General features: G+C 34.6%; 2 protein-coding genes across 2 annotated transcripts; both read left to right on the top strand.

Moving 5' to 3' along the window:
- Nucleotides 1–363: 363 nt before the first annotated feature.
- LOC120202559 lies at nucleotides 364–2,673 on the top strand. The gene is made up of 2 exons (XM_039202977.1): nucleotides 364–2,377; nucleotides 2,474–2,673. Exons 1-2 carry the CDS (start codon nucleotides 364–366, stop codon nucleotides 2,671–2,673), a joined length of 2,214 nt encoding a protein of 737 aa, XP_039058908.1.
- Nucleotides 2,674–17,244: 14,571 nt separating this feature from the next.
- LOC120202558 (COP1-interactive protein 1-like) lies at nucleotides 17,245–21,316 on the top strand. Its single transcript, XM_039202976.1, has 2 exons — nucleotides 17,245–17,314; nucleotides 17,700–21,316. Exons 1-2 carry the CDS (start codon nucleotides 17,245–17,247, stop codon nucleotides 21,314–21,316), a joined length of 3,687 nt encoding a protein of 1,228 aa, XP_039058907.1.
- The last annotated feature ends 1,050 nt before the right edge of the window (nucleotides 21,317–22,366 follow it).

Raw genomic sequence — 22,366 nt, 5'->3', positions numbered from 1 at the left:
TTGGTTTCAGGTGTTGTTCGACGGATGGATGGTTTGAAACGGTCAGCTTTCATTTCATTTTCTCTTCCTTTTTTGGTTTTCATTTTTAATTTGTTTGTTTTATGTCATCTTTTTCTAGGGAATTTTTTCATGCATAAAATTGAAGTGTTTGGATTGTAAGGAATCAGGTTGTCTGAATATAGAAATTTATCAACGACAGGTTTGTATTTTGTGTAAAGCTAAAAACACTTTCGTGTTTCATTAATGTCCTCAATGACAACAATTCAGCAATTTTGTTTATAAAATGATGTTTTTGCAGATCAGAAGAGATTTGGGGCTGTTTGATTCTGGTGTTTTAATTTCCAGAATTCGGACAGCACATCAATGGAGGAATTCAGACAAATTGGTGAGGTTTTGGGAAGTTTAAGAGCTCTCATTGTCTTACAAGATGAGTTTCAGATCAATCGACGACAGTGTTGTCTGTTGTTAGACATCTTCTGTTTGGCTTTCGATGTAATCGCCGAAGAGATCCGTCTGAACTTGAAACTGGAAGAGAAGAACACCAAATGGAGTTCCCTCGAGAACCCTTTGCGAGAGCTTCAAAAGATCTTTAAAGAAGGAGAATCGTACGTACGACAATGTATGGACAAGAGATCAGATTGGTGGGTTAAGGCAATCAATCTCCATCAAAACAAGGACTCCGTTGATCACCACATCCACAATTTACTTTCTCATTTCCCGGCGGTCCTCGAGGCCATCGAGATGGCCGGAGAGATCGCGGGACTCAACCGGGATGAGATGCAAAGGAGGAGAGTCATGCTTGTGAGGAAGTACGATGTTGAATGGATGGATCCGAAGCTTTTTCAGTTTCGGTTCGGAAGGCAGTACTTGATCCCTCGAGAGATTTGTAGCCGGTTTGAGAGTGCGTGGAGGGAAGATCGATGGAATCTGGTCGAAGCTCTGAGGGAGAAGAAGTGTTCGGAATCGGTAACAAAGAACCAAGATTTGCTCGCTGGCTTGTTGATTCGGAAAATTATTGGATCAGAGGCTTATAATGGTAAACTTTTCCCTAGTTCAATCTTGTATGGAGGGGACTACCAAGTAAGGCGAAGATTAGGAGGACAATACAAGGAAATCCAATGGCTGGGAGAGAATTTTTTGATGAGGAACTTCTTTGGGGATGTTGAGTCGTCAAGTTTCGAAATCTCTACATTGCTTTCACTTACTCATCCGAATATACTGCAACACCTTTGCGGATTTCACGATGAAGATAAAAAAGAAGTTATGCTTGTTCTAGAGTCGGTGAACAAGGATCTCGGCTGTTATTTGAAGGAGAATTATGGTTCGAGAAGGAGGATCTTGTTCTCGCTTCATGTTGTGGTTGATCTTATGTTGCAGATTGCAAGAGGAATGGAGTATCTGCATTCAAAGAAGATTTATCATGGACAGCTGAACCCTAATAACATTTATCTAAGAGCTAAGAACAGCACCGAAGGTTGTTTCCATTTGAAGATTTCAGGTTACGGTTTATCCAATATCAAGCCTCTTTCATCCCCGAACTCGTCGCCGAGGAGATATGAGCCCAACCCCACCATTTGGTATGCTCCAGAAGTTATGTTAGAGCAAGAGAAGCTATTTATTGGATCCTCGGTTTCAAAGTATTCAGAGAAGGCAGATGTGTACAGTTTTGCGATGCTTTTCTTCGAGCTCTTGTCTGGGAAACCGCCTTTCGAAGGACATGGAGAGAAGATGAGTAGAAGTATCATCGAAGGGGAGAGGCCTCTTTTTCCCTGCACAGCGCCGAAATATCTTGTCAACTTGACGAAAAGGTGTTGGCATACGGATCCGAACCAGCGTCCGAGTTTCTCATCGATTTGTCGGATTTTGCGTTACATCAAGAAGTTCATTGTGATGAACCCTGACTATGATCATCCCGAAATGCAATGTCCAATTGCAGATTATTGTGAGACAGAGTCATGGTTTGCGAAAAAGTTCACTGCAAATGGCACTCTCAATCCACTTTCAGTTACACAAATCCCATTTCAAATGTTTGCTTATCGGCTTGCCGAGAAAGATCGAACTATTATGAACACGGAGGATAAAAACGGCGAGTTAACGGCCGAACGGACCTCGACTTGCAGAGATGACAATGTTTCTATAATAGAGGAACCCTTTGCAGGAACGAGTGATAGAACGTCTGCTGGTTCTGATGCAAAATCTCGTGGTTCGGATACCAAGTCCGTTTATTGGGATGTCCGGTCAGTCTACAGCGAGATTCCAGAAAGGAAATCGATCCAATTGTGTACGCCGCCCAAGAGACAAATTTCCACCAAGATTCCAGAGAAGAAAATTGTAGTCACAAAGAAAAACAGTAACGTGAAGGCCAAGAAAAGTCCAGGTTAGAGATGTAGTTGACACTTTCATTTCTGATCATGATTTTGTACTTATGAGATGTGGAGGATACTGAATTGAACATTTTATTCAATGATTGCAGTGGCAACAAATGGACTATATACTAGACCGTCGACCTTGAACCGTGTTCACAGTACTGGGATAATCCGAGAAAACCGATCGGCATTCGTCACCGGTTCCTCCACTTACCGGTTCCTCCACCAGAACCCGGCAACGAACGACAGCAGCGGCGGCGGCAACGGGTCATACCTCAGATTAGCACCATTTAATCACCATAGTTAACAGGATTGGTTCGTGAATCTCCACAATAATCAAAGAAAATTGTTAGCCATTCATTTTACGTTCCTTCAGTAGAGGCCGGCAACAAGCAGCAGTGAAACGGCAGGTAAAACATCGGATTGGAACCGATTAATCGGCATGATGAACGGAGTCGCCTCGTGAATTACAGTGATACATAGGGGTGCTTATCGAGCGAGTCGATCGCGAGTTGGGTAGTGCTAGACTTGTGTTCGTTAAAAAGTTTTGTTGCTTGACTCGACTCATTGCTCGTTAAGCTCGTTGCTTGTTATGTTCGTTGCTCATTAAGCGCGTGACTCATAAACTTACCGAAACTTTTACCTTGTTTTCTTAACTATAAGTAAAATCTGTTAAACTATGTAGAACTTAAGATAAACATAAATTAATACATTTAATTTGAAATTATAGAAATAGTGTATGAAGCAACTTTAAAATCTAAATTCTAAAGCAACAATCCACAAATATATTAAAATAATAATTTATTGGGTAAATTCACAGTTGGTAACCTAATTTCATAAAATTTTCATTTTGGCCATTGAAAATAAAAAAAAATCAAATTGAACACCATCAATAGACATCATTTGCATTTAGTCACCCACGCTAGATTTTATGATCATTTTAGCCCCTCCCATTAAATTTTGTAAATTTTATTTTTATTTTAGTCACTCATATATAACGATAGTCTTGATTTTTCTTTTATCCCAATAAATAATTTAAATATTTTTCTCACCTAATAATTAAAATAATTTCACACAAATCGACTTTATCTGTTGTTGTTTATTTGAAACCGTTTGAGTTGTTCGAGGAGTACTATCCTCCAAAATAAAACATTTTCTAACAAATTTTGACCCTATACGTCTTGGATGATTGTCGTTGAAAATAATTTTGCATAACGTTGATGTTGAAAATAACGATGATGTTTTCTTATAAAAATGATTATTAAGGTTTTTTTGGTAAAGTATAGTAATGATCACTGAACTTTTCTAAAGCTTTGATTTAGGTCCCTCAACTTTTAAAACTTGCAATATAGTCCCCCAAACATTTAGTCTGTTTGCAATATGGTCTCCCAACATTTAGTCTGTTTGCAATATGGTCCCCGACCGTTTGATGCCATTACACTGTCGTTAGTACGTTTGCAATATAGTCACTGAACTTTTCAGGCACTTGCATTTAGGTCCCCCAACTTTTAAAACTTACAACACATTCCTAAATTTTATTATAAACCCTAAATTTCTTTTCGATCTCGAATTTCCCTTTTCGCTTCTCTATTCTCATTTTTAGCGTAACTTTTTAATTGGGGATGTATGAGAAATTCTAATCTAACTTTGAATTATGTGGAGGTGTTGACTTGAATAAGGGTCCATTGAGAGAAGACCCGACCAAAGGACTATCGGGAGCATCAACGATTCAAGGTGTAATGTTAGATACATGTCATCTCAGGTGAAGCATAGATGTTCGATGAAATGCTTGTAAGAAAAAAATGGGGTTAGAAATGCAGAGTTGACAAATACTACTAAGATGAAGTAAATATCATTGTTAAAAGTCACCAACAAAGATGTAATTATTTTGTATAAATGGCATATAATAATTTCTTCGTTTAATCCTTATGCTTAAAAATTTTCCAACAGATGATCAAATATAATGAAATCCTAAACAGCGCATTCACCTCTCAGTCTCTTTCGCATCTCGATAGGCATCATGACAGGGTCAAGTAGTTGCTCCAAATATACTACGCTATCATGATGCCTTTCGAGTTGCGTGCATACAAAATTGTCTTCTAGATCTATAATTCAATACAATTCAACTGTAAAATTACCAAAACATGTAAAAAATTTAATTCGTTCACGATATATTAGCCCCATAATCAACATGAACTTATTAAAAAGAATACGAGCTCACAGGGCGCTGAAAACCATAGGTCGGATCAATACAATTCCCAGTAAACTAGTACCAGCAGTCTCTCGGATTGAGCCTGACGATTTTACTATGTCAATACTTACAACCAATTCCCTGATTTAAAAAAAACCAAACAAGAAGATCAAAAAAATTTAGCCTAGGACCATATTTCACTTCTACTCTGATGGACTGAATATCTTTCATAAGGAGTACTAAAAGTTTTGATTAACAAGAAATAAAGAAAATTAGATGGTTTTGGTTCAAAACTAACACTGAATATCCAAATCATTGACATGCAGTTCCAGAAACATAAAAATTTCAACAAAAAACACACAATGCGAGCTGAAAATGGGGTTAGAAATGCAGAGTTGACAAATACTACTAAGATGAAGTAAATATCATTGTTGAAAGTCACCAACAAAGCTGGAATTATTTTGTATAAATGACATATAATAATTTCTTCGTTTAATCCTTATGCTTAAAAATTTTCCAACAGATGATCAAATATAATGAAATTGTAACACCCCAATTTAGGGGCTAAAATTAAGAAATTATAAAGCGGTGGATTTAATTTGGTATTTTAAAAGAAACAGGGGATTAAATTGTAAATTTTTAAAGTTGGCAGACCATTTTAAGAAGTGCAGGAAGTTCAGTGGCTAAACCCATTATTTAACCATTTTTTTAATATGTTGAATTATAAATCTGATTCCCGTGCGCAGGCAGCAGAAATTTTCCAGATTTCCCTTCTCCAACAACCCAACTTCCAACTCCGATCTACTCACCGTCCGACCTCCAAACGACGAGCCGAAACCACCATCGTGTTCGTTGTCAATCGAGGAACAAAACCCCTCAAACCTTTCGTCGTGAATCATCGCCGTTCGTCTTGAATTTCAGTCGGAAGTATCATCGGTAATAACTCGGTTTTAGTTGGTTTTTCATCGATTCACGACGATCGGGTCATCCGTTTACGACACCTCCCGCACCATCGTGTTCATTGCATCGTTCCGAGTTTGCCGGTGTCATCCTTGGTCTCCGTCGACGGCGGCGCGTGAGGAGGTGAAGCGGTCAAAGTTTTCGATTTGTTGAAATCGAGCTCTCCGCCGTTCAAAATTATGAACCGAGCTTTGTAAGTATCTCGAAATCGCTCAAAATAATTTTTGGAAATTTTTCCGGGATTTTAGCACTGTTCACGTGCCCCCACGCGCCGCCACTGCGCGTGGGGAAGAAAAAAATGACCGGTTTGACCGGTCACAAACCGACCCGACCCGTTGACCCGACCCGACCCGTTTACCCGACCCGACCCGTTGACCGTTGACCCGTTGACTGTTGACCGGTGTTAACAACTGTTGACCAAAACTTTAACTGGCTTTGACCGAGCATTAAACGACCTTTGTTTTTGATCGAGTATACCTATCCTGACATTTTTCGACGTTCCAAATCCGATTCCGCTGTCCGTTTTTCGAAATTCGAACCTGAAGATCTCGAAATTGCCGGTCAAACCCGTTGACTTTGATTTTGACCGAAAATTCCAAATTTCCGAAAAGTCATATTTTATGCTTTCGACGTCCTGAATCCGAATCCGAAGTCCGTTTCTCCAAATTTGAACCCGATAAGCCGTCTTTCACTGATTTATCACCCGATTCGATCCATTTATCGTAATTAAGCTTCGTTTCTGATATAATTTATGTTGATATGTATCTGAGGAATTATTGGAAGTTGAATTGAAGATCAAAGGCATTCGAATGGAATTTTTATGGTCGATCAATATTGCACGAAAATTGAGGTAATACTTTACTACCTCTTTATGCTTTATGGAATATGTGAATATTGGTAAATGCATGATTAAGATAATGTTGGTCTCATTTGTGTAGTTAATTAGTTTCTACACTCGATCTGAATACGGTAAAAGAGTTCAGTAATTGATTATGGTTCAGATGATTTTTACAAGAAATTGAGGGATTGTTAGAATTAAATTACAAGTTATGTGCTTAGTGATAAAGAAATCAACATGGGTTTGTAACTTATAGTTTATTTCATCAAAGGTTAAATGTTAAAGGTACTTGGATGGGAAATTATGATAATACTCCGGTAGGGTAAAATTACGAAAATACCCTTAAGTTGGAAAATGACAAGAATTGTCTGTGGAAGTGGATTAATAAATCTGAAAAGAATTATTGATCTGCTAAAACTATTGATGTGCATAAGAAATGTTAGTTTTACTTGGAAATTATGGATAACCGGTTTTTAACCCCAAGAAGGTTTATGCTAGATACTAGAAGCCTTTTAAGGAATCATTTCAAGATCAAAGAATGTTCGAGGAAGCAATTAATCATAGGATCTATATATTATATTATTTTCGTTAAGAGATAATATCGAAATTATCTGGTTAAGAAATTACGAAAATGCCCTTGAAAGGTAAAATAGTCAGAGTTGACCCTGAAGGAGAAAGTACTTTGAGGATTTGTACTTAACTCGATTAAGTACAAATTTAATTATTAATATTCTATCTTTGTAAAGAAAAATTCATAATATTGCATTTGTAAAATCCGAGAAGGCACTTGACCCGAAAATATCTGAGTTATGAGTAAATACCTGAAGAACAATTTATCGGAGGGTGCTCTTTTATCATAATTGTTCGAACAGACTGAAATAGATGATAAATTGGAATTAAATAATAAGACCGGATGAAGGAAAAAGATTGAAATACCGTGGATCTGTAAAATGACCAAAATACCCCTGTAATGGAAATGACCCAAGAATATCACCAAGATCAAGAATGATTGAATATCCTCGAGCTCTGAAATGAATGGAATAAAACTGAACATCAAAATTACCAAAATACCCTTATGGCCTAAATTAAGTAAATGTCTTGGATTAATTAAGGAATCCAAGTAAGCATGGGTATTGGACTACCTTTAAAGGTAATGGAAAATAATTTAAGTGAGTAGATCAACCCTAAAGCTATGTCAATACCTGAATGACATAGATATTACTGGAACATGTGTTCGTCTTCTCAAGTTTGGCTCGATGACAAATTTTGGAAGTATTCAGTTCAGCTCAGATCTAGATCGTATTCAGTACTAGGAATTGGACGTTTGTTCGACAAATCAACCACGAAGACCAAATTGAATGGAATGGAAGTACAACATGTATCTGAAATTCAAGAACGTTTAAATTATTCTGGAAAATCCCGAAGTAACTGGATTGGACTTGAATGTTAAATGAACTAAGTAACCTCAATGATTGAGGATTAAATAAGAGATTGGAATAAGTTTGAAAACTCGGATGAACTTATATGATGTATCATCCCTATGGATTATGAACCACAAATCAAGTACGTCAACATTTCATGGTATAGTTGAAACATGGAAATAAAATAAAGACCATTAGAATATTTGCTTGTCTCCTTAAGATCTATTCAGTGATGACTCAGATGATGATTTGTGGATAAGAATATTTGGTATTAAAGAGTAAATACCCTGAAAGGTTAATGAATTGACAAGTTGGTAAGTATTGGTTCTAAAAGCTATTCATCTGGAGTTGTTCGATAATCAGATTAATCGTCATAGATTGTAAAGATTCTGAATACCTTCAAATTTCGTAGAGCTTCAGAAAAGTGTACGAATAAGATGATCCCGATGAATCATATCCTGAATAACCGATGATTTTGTCAGTTAACAAACTCTTCTAATAGTGATTCTAATTTCCGGCATTCTATTGGTAAACTGAAGATTTGCGTTTCTCTGCCCGATAAGATTATCTTGTATCTCTAAATAATATCTGGAAACTCTAGTGTGTTCCCTACTTATATGAATATTTTATCTGATTTCTGATTTGAATTCTGTTTTGACATCTGATCTGAAATCTGTTCTGATTCCTAACCTGGATTCTGTTATGATATCTGATCTGAATTATGTTTTGATTTTTGACATCTCCGTTTACCGACGGAGAAATGTTTTAAATGTGGGGGTATTGTTGAAGGAAGAAGTTTCGCAGGTTCCTCAGTTTTGTGCTCAGGGCCTTATATGTTGTGTTGGGTTGGGTGTATGGTTCTGGGGAACCTACACATTATGTTGTGTTGGGATGGGGGTATATATATATATATGTTTTAAAAAGATCTGAAAAGTTACATGGTTTTTGGGAATACACTAGAAAACCTATTATGATCTCCTGAACTCAGTCATCCGAAATATTTCTCTGAACTGAAAGCTCATTGTTCGTTACTACCTGAAATATCCGTAGAATCTCTGCTCAGCATAAAGATCTGTAAATATCTTAACCAATAAGGAAAATATGTTTATCTGTATCTACACGTTTTTCAGCATCATCTGGTAGTTCTGTATTACTGAGCTTTTCGAAGCTCACTCTATTACTCACCTTTTCAGGTTAAAAGAATTGTACCAGTGCATCTATCGACTTCAGTAAGGGAGTTCTTCCGGCGTTGTTGCAGAGTATGGTACATGTGATTAGGGGGCATGTAATTGTATTTTGATTTATATACGAGTCTGGAAATCTGTTTTATTTTTAAATAATGACAACTGATTTTATAAGTTACATGTTTCAATAAAAGTTTTAAATTTTCTGCTATTTTTACAGTGGGTCGCTCCGGTGGCCCAAATGTGACACCCCGGATCGGATCGGGTTACCCGCATCGTTCTGGGGGGTTACAAAAATCCTAAACAGCGCATTCACCTCTCAGTCTCTTTTGCATCTCGATAGGCATCATGACAAGGTCAAGTAGTTGCTCCAAATATACTACGCTATCATGATGCCTTTCGAGTTGCGTGCATACAAAATTGTCTTCTAAATCTATAATTCAATACAATTCAACTGTAAAATTACCAAAAACATGTAAAAAAATTAATTCGTTCACGATATATCAGCCCCATAATCAACATGAACTTATTAAAAAGAATACGAGCTCACAGGACGCTGAAAACCATAGGTCGGATCAATACAATTCCCAGTAAACTAGTACCAGCAGTATCTCGGATTGAGCCTGACGATTTCACTATGTCAATACTCACAACCAATTCCCTGGTTTAAAGAAAAACCAAACAAGAAGATCAAAAAAATTTAGCATAGGACCATATTTCACTTCTATTCTGATGGACTGAATATCTTTCATAAGGAGTACTAAAAGTTTTGATTAAGAAGAAATAAAGAAAATTAGATGGTTTTGGTTCAAAACTAACACTGAATATCCAGATCATTGACATGCAGTTCCAGAAACATAAAAATTTCAACAAAAAACACACAATGCGAGCTGAAAATGGGAAAGTGCGAAAGAGGAAAAGCTTACTTCCGGATAGCCCAAAAAGAAAAAATAAATACCTTCTTGCAAGTGAGGGGAGAGGCTAAGAAATAAACGCAATCGGTGTTGCATTCAAGCAATTCTTCCTCAATTTTTTCTTTGTAAATAAAAAGCTGAAAGACAGAGCACTGATTGGGTTTGCAATTTTACATGGCGGAAAATTGAAGAACAAAAACCAAACGAGAGGTGAATGCGCTGTTTGGGATTTCATTATATTTGATCATTTGTTGGAAAATCTTTAAGTACAAGGATTAAACGAAAAAATTATTATACGTATTTATACAAAATAATTCCAGCTTTGTTGGTGACTTTAAAAAATGATACTTAGTTCATCTTAGTAGCATTTGTCAACTCTGAATTTCTAACCCCATTTTTTTCTCACAAGCATTTCATCGAACATCTATGTTTCACCTGAGATGACCTGTATCTAACATTACACCTTGAATCGTTGATGGTCCGGATGGTCTCTTGTTCGGGTCTTCTCTGTAACACCCCAACCCGTATCCGACCCGAATACGAGTCTGATATGTCACTTGACTTTTTGAAACTATATTCTTGTAAGATAGCAAAACATTTGAACTTATATTAAGAAAATATGATAATATATTTTTGAATCATGTTTGTTATAACAATTTAAGAAAATATATGTTTTTATGAACAATAAAATACGGTATGAACAGTACCGTGAATAGTAGTGAACAATATTGAATGTTAATTTTTTTTCCCAGATTGCTTCAGGGGTATCGATACCCTGCTACAGGGTACTGATACCCTGCTACAGTACTGCTATAGTAACTCCAGCAAACATGTATAAAACTCGTAAAATACTAAGCTTTCATTCGTATAAAATTTTCATGTACAAATACACATTTAAAACATTACAAAACTCAATCATATGATTTTACAAACCAATAAAAACATAACGAATTCAAATCTTTATTACATGTCAACCACTATCATTATTACAAAATACATACTATTTAATTATTTTCTGATCTGTTCTTTGGAAAGGAGGAATTGACCTGTCTTGCATAATTTTTATCAATATTCCTCTTCTCAAAACCTACGCATGAAACAATCACAAGCTAAGTCGTTGACTTAGTAAGGCATATAAAACATATTATATTACTCTATTCATATCAATGTATAAACAATTAATACTATCATATCATATAAAAGCATATCTCCCATTGTATAACTAATACACACATATACATATATCATTAACATACTTATCAGTACTCATATTACTATCACTAATTCCTTTTTATCATGTAAGCATATACTGAACCTTTTTATACTCACCATCAGGCATCCATGTTATTTCACAACAGAGCACACATAGTATCATATCAAGTTATTTATTATCTTTAAATCCTTGTATTAGCCCATGTATATTTTTGAGAACTTAAGGTATGTTAGTACATTGAGGTTGTGCACCACTATGCTGTCACCACAGCTCGTATAAATGTCCCAAAGGACCAGTCCATAGATTTCGAAGAACCTAGGTAAACAGTCCATATTTCCCGAAGAACATAGGTAAACAGTCCATATGTCCCGAAGAACATAGGTAAACAGTCTATATCTCCCTAAGAACATAGGTAAACCCTCGACTCTTGGCATGCCAACTATACCCCTAGTTCTCATATCACATATCATGGGCAATATCATTTATAACAGTTCATGTATTCACATCACTTATTCATATCATTTCTCTTCTAATCACATATTTCTTCTTTTCTGTCACATATCACATGTACATATAATCACGTAGTTTACATTCATGTAATTCATGTCACTTTTCATATGATTTCAAATTCATATGTCACATAGCTCGTATCACTTTGCATGGTTTCACATAAACATATATATCATATTTTGTTCACATATATTTCCCATATATACATCACATAGCACATATAAGCTCATATATCTCACAGTTCTTTCACATAGCTCACTATCATATTTTTATATCATATATCTAATAATAGATTCTTATATCAGCACTTGTTTCCTTTCTACCTATTCACAATCACACTAACATGTACTCACACCTATCATTTAACATATACACTCATAAGAATCATATCAATCATATAACATTTTAGGAGTCACTTCTTACCATAGTAACTCCGTCACTGGCTCATCACAAGCCAATGTTTGTTCGATAGCATAAGTACAATTAAATTGCACTCATATTGGCCTTGCTTTGAAGCGATCCTAATTCTTTGATTGTTCCGGAACTTGTTCACGTTCGATGTCTACATAACCATACATTTTAAGGTAATTATCAGATATCTACACCTTGTAATTTGATACTAATAGCCTACACAAATTTAATAGACCCATATTCATTTTTTCCTTTAGGGGGTATCAGTACCTCCCCTTAGGGTATCAGTACCCTTATAGAAATCTGTAAATTTTACCTAGAAATAACTGTTCATGCACAAAACTTCACTATTTCAACTTCAATTCTTCATGTTTCATTCCCTTTCATATTCTTAACTCAAATATACATACTTAAACTAATTTCTACTCATTTATCACATCTTAAACCTCAATATCTTCCCCTCTTTATGAACTTCAAGAATCATACCCAATTTTCAATATACTCCAAATTCAATTCTATCACTTCATATCTTTTAATTAAGTTGATGACAAGTCAAAAATCGCATTAAAACCCTAAAAACCACATCATATCAAAAATACATCTTAAAACCCATTTTACAAATCACTTCCTAATTCACTCATCTTATTGTTTAAATCATATATAAGCTTTCCTTAAGCTTAAATAACACCCAAAGAATCAAAATCCACTTAGAAATCCAAGTATTAAACAAAAAAATTAACTCACCTTTGAAGCTCCCTTTGTTCACGGTGGAGAAGAAGAAAGCAAGAAAAAGAAGAAGATAATCCGTCCCCCCCCCCCACGTGATTCATTCATATAAGGGGAAAAAATATATTTCTTGTCAAATGACAATTTTTCCCTTTAATTCCTTGGATAATTACTAACAACTTTCCAGAAATATTCCCAAATAAATCATTGAACTATTCAACTATTCTACTTTATCCCCAAATTCTAAAATTTTACAATTTAGTCACTAACCCGTAGTTTGGGATGTTACATTCTCTCAATGGACCCTTATTCAAGTTAATACCTCCACATAATTCAAAGTTAGATTAGAATTTCCCATGCATCCTCGACTGAAAAGTTATGCTAGAAATGAGAAGAGAGAAGCGAAAAAGGAAATTTGAGATCGAAAATGAATTTGGGATTTAAAATTAAATTTAAGATTGTGTTGCAAGTTTTAAAAGTTGGGGGACCTAAATGCATGCGCTTGAAAAGTTCAGTGATCATATTGCAAATGTACTAACGGCAGTGTAACGGCATCAAACGGTTGGGGACCATATTATAAATAGACTAAATGTTGGGGGACTATTTTGCAAACGGACTAAATGTTGGGGGATTGTATTGTAAGTTTTAAAAGTTGGGGGACCTAAATGAAAGCTTTAGAAAAGTTCAGTGACCATTACTATACTTTACCCTTTTTTATATAGAAATGACTATTAAGGTTGAATGCTAAGAAAATGACATAAAAAAGAATATGGTCAATATGGTTAATGATGCAAAAGCATTAACTTAATAAGTCTCTTATATAGCCAAGTAGTTTTTGTTAATTGAGATAGAAATTTGATAAAAAAATTGAGATAGAAATTTGATGAAAAAAAATTGACATGGAAATTTGATGAAAAAAAAATTGACATAGAAATTTGATGAAAATGAGTTCTTTTGGTGTAAGTTTATAGAACTCATTAAAAATTTTAGGGTTAACTATAAATTTAGTACTGAAACTATTACTTTTGTTTCGTTTTGGTACCCAAACTTTGTTATTTTCAAAATCATACCACGTCGTTAAAAAATTAACGGTGCTGTTGACGTATCACCATAAAGTAATACCACATCATCACTAGAAAAATAGAAATTTCATGTCAGTAATTCTGTCAATTTTTTGACGTTAAGTATGGTTTTGAAAAAAAATAAAATTTGGATACCATAGTGGAACAAATGTAATAGTTTAAGTACTAAACTTGTAGTTTACTCAAAATTTTATCAAAATATATAATATTATGGTTGTAGAAACTTTGAAATTGAGATATTGATAATAAAGAATTATATGATTTAATTGAATTAGCATGAATTAAACTATCTTAGCAGTTGAAGAGGTTGTTATTATTCTTAGAGATTTTAGGTTCGAGCACTAGAAATTATAAGGGTATTTGAGCTTTCACCATCAAATAGTTGAAAATCTTTAGAATAGATATTACCTTGTAATCACTAAATAATAAAAAAATTGAATTATGACGCACATGATTTTAATATATATATATATATATATATATATGCATATACATATTATGTATCCAAACTATGATTAAATAATTTTTATAACTAAAATTTTAAAATCATAAAATATAATCATTATATTTATCAAAATGATATAAAATAATCAATGTGACATTACATATATTCAATAAAATTATTAAAATATTATAAATTTATCATTAAATTTTATCAAAATGTTATAAAATGATCATTAAATTTATCAAAGTTTATTATTTTTATAACATCATAACAATTATTTTGTAACGGTTAAATAAAATTAATAATTATTTTAAAATTTTTAAAAATAATGATTAAAACAACCATATGACATACATATGATGTAATTCACTCTTTCTATTATTCATGATTAAAATATATAGGCTAAAGTACATATATGATCCCCTACTATATGGTGATGCTTTGTTGAGTCCAAACTATTAAAAGTTATAAAATGATTTTCTGGTTATAAGGCATTACTCTGTTGAGTCATTTGACTTTTAAAAGTTACAAAATGGTCACTCGACTATTCATATGTTCCAAACTCATCATTTTCGTTAAAAAATGACTGTAGTCTAAGCTGGATGTTAATATATTGAATGAGATATGATAAAACAGGATCTCAAAATCTCAAAAAGACTATCATATCTCAGTCAACATGTTAACGTTCAACTTATACGGTCATCAAATTTTTAACAAAAAATGACGAGTTTAGAACATATGAATAGTCATATGACCGTTTTGTAATTTTTAATAGTTGAGAGACTCGACAAATCGACAAAACAACACCCTATAGTTAATGGATCATTTGTGTACTTTAACAAAAAAAAAAGTATATAAAAATAATTCTTCTAAAGAATTGTGATAAGCTCACTCAAACTTCCTAATTCAAGCACCAAAATCAGTTGGGGACAGTTAATAGGCATATGAATAAGTTAAGAACTGATTATTACTAATTTAATAACAATGTTTTACTTTAAATACATAATTATTTAATAAACCTAATTAAGACCAGACAAGCGCGGAGCATTATCCACGTGGCCTCATGTTAGAATTTTAGCCAATTAGATTCGAATCTACGAAATTTTCTCATTTTCTGCGACTAAATTTCGTTTTTGATAGATTCTGCTATAATTTATGAATGTGATAAAATCCGAAATCAAAGGGCAATTGATTCAAAAGAGGCGCCAAAAGATTCGTTCTCGGGGACCTGCAACCGGGCCAAGACAAATCCTCCCCAAAAAAGAGAATCAGTGAATAATTTTTTAATTAATTCCCCCTTTCTTGACCAACTTTTGATCACTTTTCACTGCATTTTGATCCGCATAAAGAATATTCGTCTTCGGTTTTCAGGTAAGATTGCTATTTTTTTATTTGATTCGGTTGTCTATGAAATCGGAGAAAAATCTCCGTCGTTTTTCCACTGATTTTTACCGGATTTTCTTTCCTTTTCGAAACTTATATTCAGATTGGATTATTAAATGTTCATCGTTTTCAGCGGACGTCATTGCCTTATCTAACAATGATCGATGCAGTAATCTCATGATTTAATAAACATTTGATCCTCGGGTTCAAAAAATGTTACCCGTAGTTGTTATTTAATTTCTGAACTTCAAAGGTGCCAATGGGTTCAATTATAGGGATGGATACGAGATTTGAATTTTATGGGTTTTGATTTGATTTGGTTTTAATGGATTGATTTAAAAAAAATAGAATTAATGTCGAATTGAGTTTTTTAGAATATAAGTTTAGATATGGCAAAAAATATCCTACTTGGAAAAATAATATAATTATACATTATATATTTAGGTATAATTATAATAATATCACTCTCAATATTATTTTTTTAATTAGATCTATATTTTATCGAATAAAGTTTAAAATTATATATATATATATATATATATATATATATATATATATATATATTTGTATCGGGTCGAATGAATGTTTTATCTTAAAAGGTGAGTTGGGTGAAGTTACCCGAAATTTGAGTCGAGTTAAGTTTTGAGTGGATGGTGTATTTTTATTGGGTCGGATTGTCCGACCCAACCCAATCCACGTTCATCTCTATTTGAGCAGGAACATATCTAAGATTTTACTATAGAACAAATTTATAAAATTTTAGAAAATCAATATAAATTATTGATAAATATATACAATAATTTGAAATTTTTAGAAAAAATCTCGCCTCATCTCCCGTCCATCCTTGGTGGTGGTGGGGGCTAGCTGCTGTTGCCTTTGAAGGTGACATCTAAAGACTCATGCTCCACTAGACATCAGCCCTATCCATGAATAATATGGACGTAGTAATGGACATCCCCCTTTCTTCTTGGTAGGCCTTGGTGTCAAAATCATATAAAGTTACTGTAGTTGAATAATTGTTGTATCCCTTAGCTGAAAGGAAGATTCCTTGATGGATAAATATGTTAAGTACTTCAGGGAAAACAGGGTTTTTCATTTTTGGTTAGCTGGGGTTCACAAAAAAAGAAATTAATTCGAAACATGTTACTCGGACTTTGAATGAGTGTAGGATACGATACGAAAATGCATTCAATATGAGTATATTCAATTATATAATTGAGTTTAGCAAAAATGGGTTCAGGGTTTCCAAAATATGGAGCTAATATGCATCTCCTATTGACATTTTGACAAGGTAAGAATGTCACTAATGAATTCTTGATGCATATAGGTCAAGTGTGTTCATTGATTTAAGCATATTTTTCTTATGTTAGTAAAGAGGGACAAGCAAAAGGTGGTAGATTATCTATAATGCTATGAGTGCTCCTAAGTTGTTTTCAATGATCTGCATATATGTTTAAGATTTTACGGTGTTTGAGTGCGGCAATGTCAAGTAATTATTAATGTTTGTTCTTCGGTTAGATGAGGAATGTTTTCTTCTTTTGCTAGGGGACTCATTAAATTTGCTGCTAATTTCATCGTAGAGAAGCAATAAAGCTCGACAATGACCTTGGAGGATTTCCATGATGTTCACAAGTCTGAAGAGATGGAGCAAGTAGAAGCAACTAAAACAGGTTTGTATAAAACAACTAGTGTTCAAAAGATTCAACTTTATCATGCTGTAAAATCTTGTTGATACCTTCTTTTCTATTTGTCCTTTGCCATGTTGCTTGAAGTGCACGTCTCTAATGCATATTGTCCAAGTATATGGATCCTCTAAGATTAATGGTGTCCAAGTATCAATTGGATGGCAAGTTTTAATGTATATTGATGGCCTATAATAGGCTATTCATTCCCTTCAGTTTAATATATATTTGCTTCTTGATGTAAAGCTTCATGCATGCTTGTCTACATATGTTATCTGCATTGAAGTAAACAAAGCTTAATATCCTATTTTATTGTGATATTGTTCAGTGTTTTGATGTATCGGATTCAGAAATTCTCTGTTTCCCTTTGCAGATGTTGAAAAGAAAGTTGAAAGAATCTTGACGCTCATCAAGAGGAAAAGCAAGGGGGAAGAGGAGCCCGAAATTGCTGTGCTCGTTGAGGACTTTCACGAACAGTACCAGTCTCTCTATTCACAGTATGAACAACTTAAACGAGAGTCCAGTAAGAAAGTTTTTGATTGGCAAGGACTTGAAAGCCATTCTTCTAATGCCTCTGGCTCGGATTCAGAATATCATCCGTCGACAGATATTAAACCTACTGCCGATGCAGAAGTTAACAAACATGGAAGTTTGCAGACAAGGATGACCGGAAACATCCAGGAAGAACTCGAAAGGGCGTTAAAAGAAGATGCTGATCTGAACCATCAATTGGTCTCTAAGACTCGAGAGAATGAAGCTTTAGCTTCAGACCATTTGGCTGCTGTAAGTAAAATACAAGAAATAGAAATCGTCAATAGAGACTTGAGAAAAGAAGTGGATGAGAAAGAGAAAAGACTTTCTGATTCCGAATCGGAGCATAAGGGACGGTTAATAGAGCTAGAAGAGAATTTGATTGGCTTGCAAAATAAGGTGGAATCTCACCAGCTTGAAAAAAGACATTTGGAAGCTCAACTTGATGGTAAGACAGCTGAATGTAAACTGCATGGAGAGACAATTAAGGCATTGTATCGGCAGATTTCGGAGGTTGGAGATGAAGTTAGTAAATTCATGAAGCAGATTGAGGACAGTGACAACAACTTAACAACTAAACTTGAGGATTCAGTGGCTCAGATCATCAATCTGAAGGTGGAGGTTGACAATTTATATGACCAAACATACGAGGTAGATGCACTGAAGCAGGAATTGGATTCGGTACGCAATCAGAAAATCGAATCCGAGACTCTGCTAGAGAGGAAATCTAAAGAAACCTCCCAGTATTGGATTCAAGTGAAAACCCTGAAAGATGAATTAGCAAGAAAAAGTGGTGCTGAGAAAATACTAGTAGAAGAAAAAGAAGGCTTACAGATGCAGGTGATGGAGTTGGAATCCGAGGTGGACGTTCTTCGCAAGCAGAAAACTAAATTAGAAGACAGTGAGCGGAGTAATATTCGTGAAATCAATCAATTGAGAGATGATAAGAGTCGCCTAAATGCTAAAATTCTAGAGCTGGAAGCACTATTTCAGCAGAAAGAACTCGAGATTTCAGCTATTCAGGAGAATTACGAAAGTAAACGGCTTGAAGAAACTGCTCAGAACATGACTTTGAATGCAGAGATTGAACTTCTGCAACAGAAGTTGGAATTCATGAAGATGGAGAAAAGCAGTTTGGAGGAGCGGATCGTTGATCAGAAGAGAATCATGAAACAAAGAGAGGACAATGCAAACAATACTTTGGAGTCGAACTCGAAGCTTGCCAGACGATTATCGACAGGAACCAATTTTAATATCAATGTCTTGGAAAGAAAGATGGAGGATTTAGCAGAAGAGTTCCGCAAGAAAACCGAAGATAATATCCGAATTTTATACCAGAGGATCATGGTTGCTGAAAAGATACATTACGACAACAAAGATACTTACAAGACTATAAAAGAAAAGCTAGAGCAAGAGAATGAAGCACTTACAGGGAAGCTTAAAGCTTCTGATGCTGAGCTTAGGAAGATGAGAGATTCATTGGAGGCAGGCAAAAAGGAATGGACAGAGTCAAACTCGACGTTAAAGCAAGAAAATGGAGTACTTGGGAAAAAGCTTGCCAGTTGTGAAGCTGAGCTCAAGAAGTTGAAAGATCCAACGGAGTCAATGAAAATTGCAGTGACTGGATTGAATTCGAGGCGGGATCTAGAAAATGAAGTACTTACAAATAAGCTTGCCAATTCTGAAGGTGAGCTCAAGAAGTTAAGGGATTCAATGGAGGTAGGCAAAGATGCATTTGCTGAATCGAATTCGAGGCTAGAGCAAGAGAATGGAGCACTTAAGGAGAAGCTTGTCGCTTGTGAAGCTGAGCTGAGGAAGACGAGAAGTTCGATCAAGGCGGGAACAAATGCATTGGCTGAATCAAATGCAAGGCTAGAACAAGAAAACAGAAAGCTTAGAAGGAAGCTTGCTTCCTGTGAAGCTGACCTGAGGATGTTGATGGATTCAACTGAGGCAAGCCAAAATGCATTGACTGAATCCAATTCACGACTCGAGCACGCAAACAGAGAACTTAACGAGAAGCTTGCCTCTTGTGAAGCTGACCTGAGGATGTTGAGGGATTCGACGGAGGCAAGCCAAAATGCATTGACTGAATCCAATTCACGACTTGAGCAAGCAAAAAGAGAACTTAACGAGAAGCTTGCTACTTGTGAAGATGAGCTATGCAAGTTAAAGGATTCAATCGATGCAGATGCTTTGAATGAATCGAATTCAAGGCTAGTGCAGGAAAATGAAGCACTTGGTGAAAAGCTTGCAAGTTCTGAAGCGGAGCTGAGGAAGGTGCGGGAATCAAATAGAGAGCTTAACGAGAAGCTTGCCACTTGTGAAGCTGAAGTATGCAAATTAAAGGATTCGAATGAATCAAATTCAAGGCTAGTGCAGGCAAATGAAACACTTACTGAAAAGCTTGTAAGTTCTGAAGCTGAGCTGAGGAAGGCGAGAGAATCAAGTAGAGAACTTAACGAGAAGCTTGCCACTTGTGAAGATGAGCTATGCAAGTTAAAGGATTTGAATGAATTGAATTCAAGGCTAGTGCAGGTAAATGAAGTACTTGGTGAAAAGCTTGCAAGTTCTGAAGCTGAGCTGAGGAAGGTGAGGGAATCAAATAGAGAACTTAACGAGAAGCTTGCCACTTGTGAAGCTGAGCTATGCAAGTTAAAGGATTTGAATGAATCGAATTCAAGGCTAGTGCAGGCAAATGAAGCACTTGGTGAAAAGCTTGCAAGTTCTGAAGCTGAGATGAGGAAGGTGAGGGAATCAAATAGAGAACTTAACGAGAAGCTTGCCACTTGTGAAGCTGAGCTATGCAAGTTAAAGGATTCGATTGAATCGAATTCAAGGCTAGTGCAGGCAAATGAAGCACTTGGTGAAAAGCTTGCAAGTTCTGAAGCTGAGCTAAGGAAGGTAAGGGAATCAGCAGAGGTAAGGGAAAATGCATTGACCCAATCAAACTCAAGGCTAGTGCTCCAAATTGGAGAACTTGAAGAAAAGCTTGCCACTTGTGAAGCTGAGCTGAGTAACTTAAGGGATGCAATGAATGAATCGATTTCATCGGTAGATGAAACTTCCCAGACCGGCATTTCAAATGTCGAAGACCAGCTTGTTTCAATGAATGACATGAATACAATGTTAGCAGAAATCAGTAAGGAAAACGAGTTGTTGAAGGAGAAGGTTTCAAGTTTAGAAGCCAAGTTGAGCGAGGAAGAAGAAGAAAAGCTGAAGCTTTTGGAAGCCATTACAGAGCTCGAGACTCGAGTGAAAGCATTGGAGAAGATTACAAAAGAAAAAGATGAAGAATTGTTGGGCAGGGAAGAAGAAAAGAGGGTAGCCATTAGAGAGCTCTGCCAGTTGATCGACTATCATCGCTGCCGCTATGATGAACTCAAGGAAATGATCAACATCAACACTGTCATAACCATGAAAAAACATGAAACTTGTCACATATATTTCAAAAGATGAAAACCGCCCAAATCGATTCAAAATAAAGATGTTATTTAGTAAAAGATTATTCAATTTTATTTAAATTTGATTGTTTGTGTTACATTTTAAATTCAAATTAATTTTGCTTTCTCGAAACCAAAAAATATATGTTAATAAAAATGATTAAAATCGAAATAATTAAATAAAATATTTAATTTTTGATTCATTCGATAACTGAAATTATGTGAATTCAAGGAGGCAATTATTTTTTAAGGATTTAAATCCGATTTATAGTGAGTAGAAATATTTTGTTTTTCGACAGCCAATTTGAACATGAAAATGTCAGAGGATGTGGTTTAAATTAAGGTGTAAACTTTGTATTTAATCATAAAACAATCACTTTAGTTCAGATTTGGTCATTCAACTATACTTTAGGTTTTAGTTTCATTTTGATCACCTAACGTTAAAAAGTTAACAAAATTGTTGAAGTAACTTTTTTATTTTTTCAATAATGATGTGGTATTACTTTATGGTAGCACATCAGTGTTATCGTTAATTTTTTAACGACATATGATCAAAATGTAATAATGTTAGTGATGATTCTGGGAAAAAAATAGTTGGGTGACCAAAATAGAATCAAAGTAATAATTGGATGAGTAAACACATAGTTTATCCTAAACTAAAAGTAAAATATATTAGAGATGATGGAATTATATTCAAACAATTATTTTGGTTATTAAAATGTTATAATTTATAAAATGAATATTAAATTATTATAAAATAATTATTAAATTTTATTAAAATATTCTAAAATTATTATTAAATTTATTAAAATGTTATATTTATTATAATAACTATTTTATAATAATTAATAAATTTAATAATTATTTAAAAAAATTAAAATTTCAATCATCAGAACTACAATTTAAGCCTAATTTAGATCCCTTGTGTTGTATAATTGCTCTCTTGTGACGAGAAATTGAAAGGGCATAACCGAAATAAAATAGCAAAAACAGGGGTAGTTAATTGTAATTAGAATAAAAGAAAGCTCCAAAAAAATCCATTCCGTCCCCTGAAATGGAAAAGCTA

The sequence above is a fragment of the Hibiscus syriacus genome, unplaced genomic scaffold (assembly GCF_006381635.1).
Source record: "Hibiscus syriacus cultivar Baekdansim isolate YM2019G1 unplaced genomic scaffold, ASM638163v2 tig00008957_pilon, whole genome shotgun sequence".
Lineage (NCBI taxonomy): Eukaryota > Viridiplantae > Streptophyta > Magnoliopsida > Malvales > Malvaceae > Hibiscus > Hibiscus syriacus.
Note: the sequence above shows the minus strand (reverse complement) of the source record. Positions and strands in the feature narration are given on the sequence as shown.

Excerpts from the sequence above, each read along its gene's own strand:
- LOC120202559 (XM_039202977.1), top strand. The coding sequence starts at position 364 with ATGGAGGAATTCAGACAAATTGGTGAGGTTTTGGGAAGTTTAAGAGCT. Across the intron at positions 2,378-2,473 it reads GAAGGCCAAGAAAAGTCCAG|TGGCAACAAATGGACTATAT; the intron begins GTTAGAGATGTA and ends CAATGATTGCAG.
- LOC120202558 (XM_039202976.1), top strand. The coding sequence starts at position 17,245 with ATGACCTTGGAGGATTTCCATGATGTTCACAAGTCTGAAGAGATGGAG. Across the intron at positions 17,315-17,699 it reads AGTAGAAGCAACTAAAACAG|ATGTTGAAAAGAAAGTTGAA; the intron begins GTTTGTATAAAA and ends TTCCCTTTGCAG.